The 2,928-nt window shown below is 28.3% G+C and overlaps 1 protein-coding gene across 1 annotated transcript; it reads right to left on the bottom strand.

The window, feature by feature from the left end:
• Positions 1-812: 812 nt before the first annotated feature.
• On the bottom strand, positions 813-1,908 carry LOC112740364 (uncharacterized). Its single transcript, XM_025789110.3, has one exon. The coding sequence runs from the start codon at positions 1,891-1,893 to the stop codon at positions 919-921; it is 975 nt and encodes a 324-aa protein (XP_025644895.1). The 5' UTR covers positions 1,894-1,908; the 3' UTR covers positions 813-918.
• Between the last annotated feature and the right edge of the window lie 1,020 nt (positions 1,909-2,928).

Here is a 2,928-nt window from a genome sequence, read left to right on the forward strand (position 1 = left end):
CTATTATTTTTTATCATATAAAAATTTAAATTAAATAAATAGTAAAATATAAAATAATATTAAATTAAATAAATAAAAATATCTAATTTTTTATATTTAAATTTAAAGATAGAGAGAGTATTGTTTATTGAACTTGTTAGATATTTTAAGTCATAGTAAATTATTTAAGTTAATTGAACTATTTTTTATCTTTTAAAAAAATACTACTAAATTTTTTATAAAAAATTTCGGGTCCATGACCCCTTGTTTGAACTAAGTTCCACTGCTTCCACCTGATCTGTTTTATTTATCTTGACTTTCTTGGTGCTTCTTACCATTACCAAGTCTTCCTCTTCTAGAGATTATTTTTCATTTCAGCAAATAGTAGTTTTTGGGTTCATTCAGACAGAGAAGAGTAGAAGAAAAAAAATTATTTTTTAAGATTTTTGTACCATCAACAAAATTTTTTAGGACCTATCCAATCATTACTTCTATTATATTATACAAGATGAATATTATAATGACTATCATTATTATGGTAGTTATAATTTTTAACATCACTTGAAAAATATAACTTAAATGAAAGTTATACGTTTTTATTATTTGATAATATTTTTAATATAAAAATAACATAAAAAATAATAATGTAAATAAATTTAAAATATTATCAACTAATAAAAGTATAACCTTTAAGTGTAATTTATAACCATCATACTCACCATAATTTATATGATAGCCATACCATATACATATTTCTTGCTTCGCTTATAATGGAAGCATTACACTGATACAAATTAAACAAAGTTGTGCAGAAAGAAAAGTTCTGCTGATTAAGAAGGATCACAAATATAATATAACATAGATTCTAATTCCTAACAATAAGTACTTCATTTTGAACCAATAACTTAGTGCTTAATTAAATATATAATCTTATACATCTTAACAATAAGAGTGAAATTCAAACTTGCGAGTCCAAATATGTTTGCCGTTAATTTGATGCTTTGCAATCCTTTTACCATTGAGAATCCGATCCACCGTGGCCACCTTCTTTAGCACCATCACCGCATACAATTTCTGGCGACCATCGTTGCCGCCGCCGCCACCCATGGTTACACTCTCCACACATTCATCCCCAAACAATTCTCTGACTTCCTTCTCCGACACCGGAAAGCCTCTAGAGAATGTCAAGAACATTGTTCTATCCTCTTTGCAAACATCATCGGAGGGCCTCTTCCCATTCCATATATTATTCTCATGAAGCAAACCGAGATTTGAAGATGAGGCCTCTACTAATTGCGGCGGTGGTGTCATCATCATGTCAATAATGTCGCCAAAGAAAGTGTGGCGAAAACCCGGGGAAGTAGACAAATTAGTGAAATTACTATTATGCCTTTTCTTTGATGACGTGATAACAAGAACGTTGCCATTTTTGTGATGATTATTATTTTTATTTCTTTTTTGGAGAATATTTTTATTACCATGCAAGATGTCTAAGAAGATTCTACTGCATATGTTTTTAAGAATGCTTTTGATTCCGGCAAGTGCAGTGTACCTTCTCTCATGGAAGATTCTAATTGAGATGTCTCTTTGGATTAACTTTTTCGTTAAGAATAAGCCTCCGCCACCGCCACCGCCAAGGCCACTGCTGAAGTTTTCTGTCTCGAGGAATATGAGGCATGCGGCGGCCTCGTCGACCGCAGCGGCCACGAGGGAAGGCTGGTTTTTTAGTTGCATGATAGTGTGAATGAGGTTAGGGTAGCCAATGTGTTCTAGCCATAGCCACAGGGCCATGACAAGAAGGGATTGCGTGATGTCACGGCGGAGTTTGAAGATGAGGAAGCGGAAGAGGCTGCGGTCGGTTTTGTGGAAGTGGTGGAGCTCTTCGGTGGTGAGTGGAGACATGGTGGTAGCCATTTTAGTATAATTTTGAGTGTGTAGTAACAGTGGTGCAAGAAAGGAAAGAAGAATGAGTTGGGTGAAGCTAATTAAATAGGTCAAATTAAAGGTTTTTTCAAATAAAAACAAATGATGCCTATATTTATGATAAAAAATGCTAGCGCCAGCAACTTTTGTTATTTGTAGTCATCAAATAGCCATCAATGATGATTTTAATAGTGTGAGATTGGTGTGAAATTTTATTCAATAACTCACTTTTTTTGCTAGTTACATGCTGGCCAAAATTTAATAAAGTTGTTGACCCTGTACTTTTCTATTTATGATTACATTATTACTAGTAGACCACTTTTTTAATGTTATTGTTTTAAAATATTAATGATAATTAATGAGTGAAAATTAGTTAAAATGTATAACAATTTTTAATATTTTAATTAACAATAATGTTATATTTATAAAAAAAATAGAGACTAAATGTTTGAATTAATTATTAAAATATATATTAAAATATAAAATACATTTTAAAAATAAATTAAATAACATATATATTTATATATAAATATATAATAACTTATTTAATGAATGATTTTTTTAATTAATTGACTTAGTTTGAATATTTAATGAGATATTTGATATACATCAAGTACCATGAATGGATAATTTTTTTGGGAAATAATAAAATAACCTAACATGGATAGTTAATAAGTAGTTTAATTTATATTTTAGATGTACAATTTTTTAATGACTAATTATTGACTTTTTATTATTTTTTTAATGGAATTGTTGTGAATAATCTCTTGTTGCTAATTTGTAAGTGCACGTGTCACATGTGAAACAATTGATTCAAAATTTTGATGCTTTTTATATGAGTCTCTTCTATTTAATCAAAGAATAATATTATATATTTAAATTTTTTTATTAATTAAATTTAATTAAATTAGTTATGATTAGTATTATTTTAAATTTTTGTTATTTAATTTATTTGGACTTAATTAATAAAAAAACTTAAATTTATAATATTATTATATAATAAATTTAAAAATATTATTTATACAT

The sequence above is a fragment of the Arachis hypogaea genome, chromosome 14 (assembly GCF_003086295.3).
Source record: "Arachis hypogaea cultivar Tifrunner chromosome 14, arahy.Tifrunner.gnm2.J5K5, whole genome shotgun sequence".
In the NCBI taxonomy this organism is placed as follows: domain Eukaryota; kingdom Viridiplantae; phylum Streptophyta; class Magnoliopsida; order Fabales; family Fabaceae; genus Arachis; species Arachis hypogaea.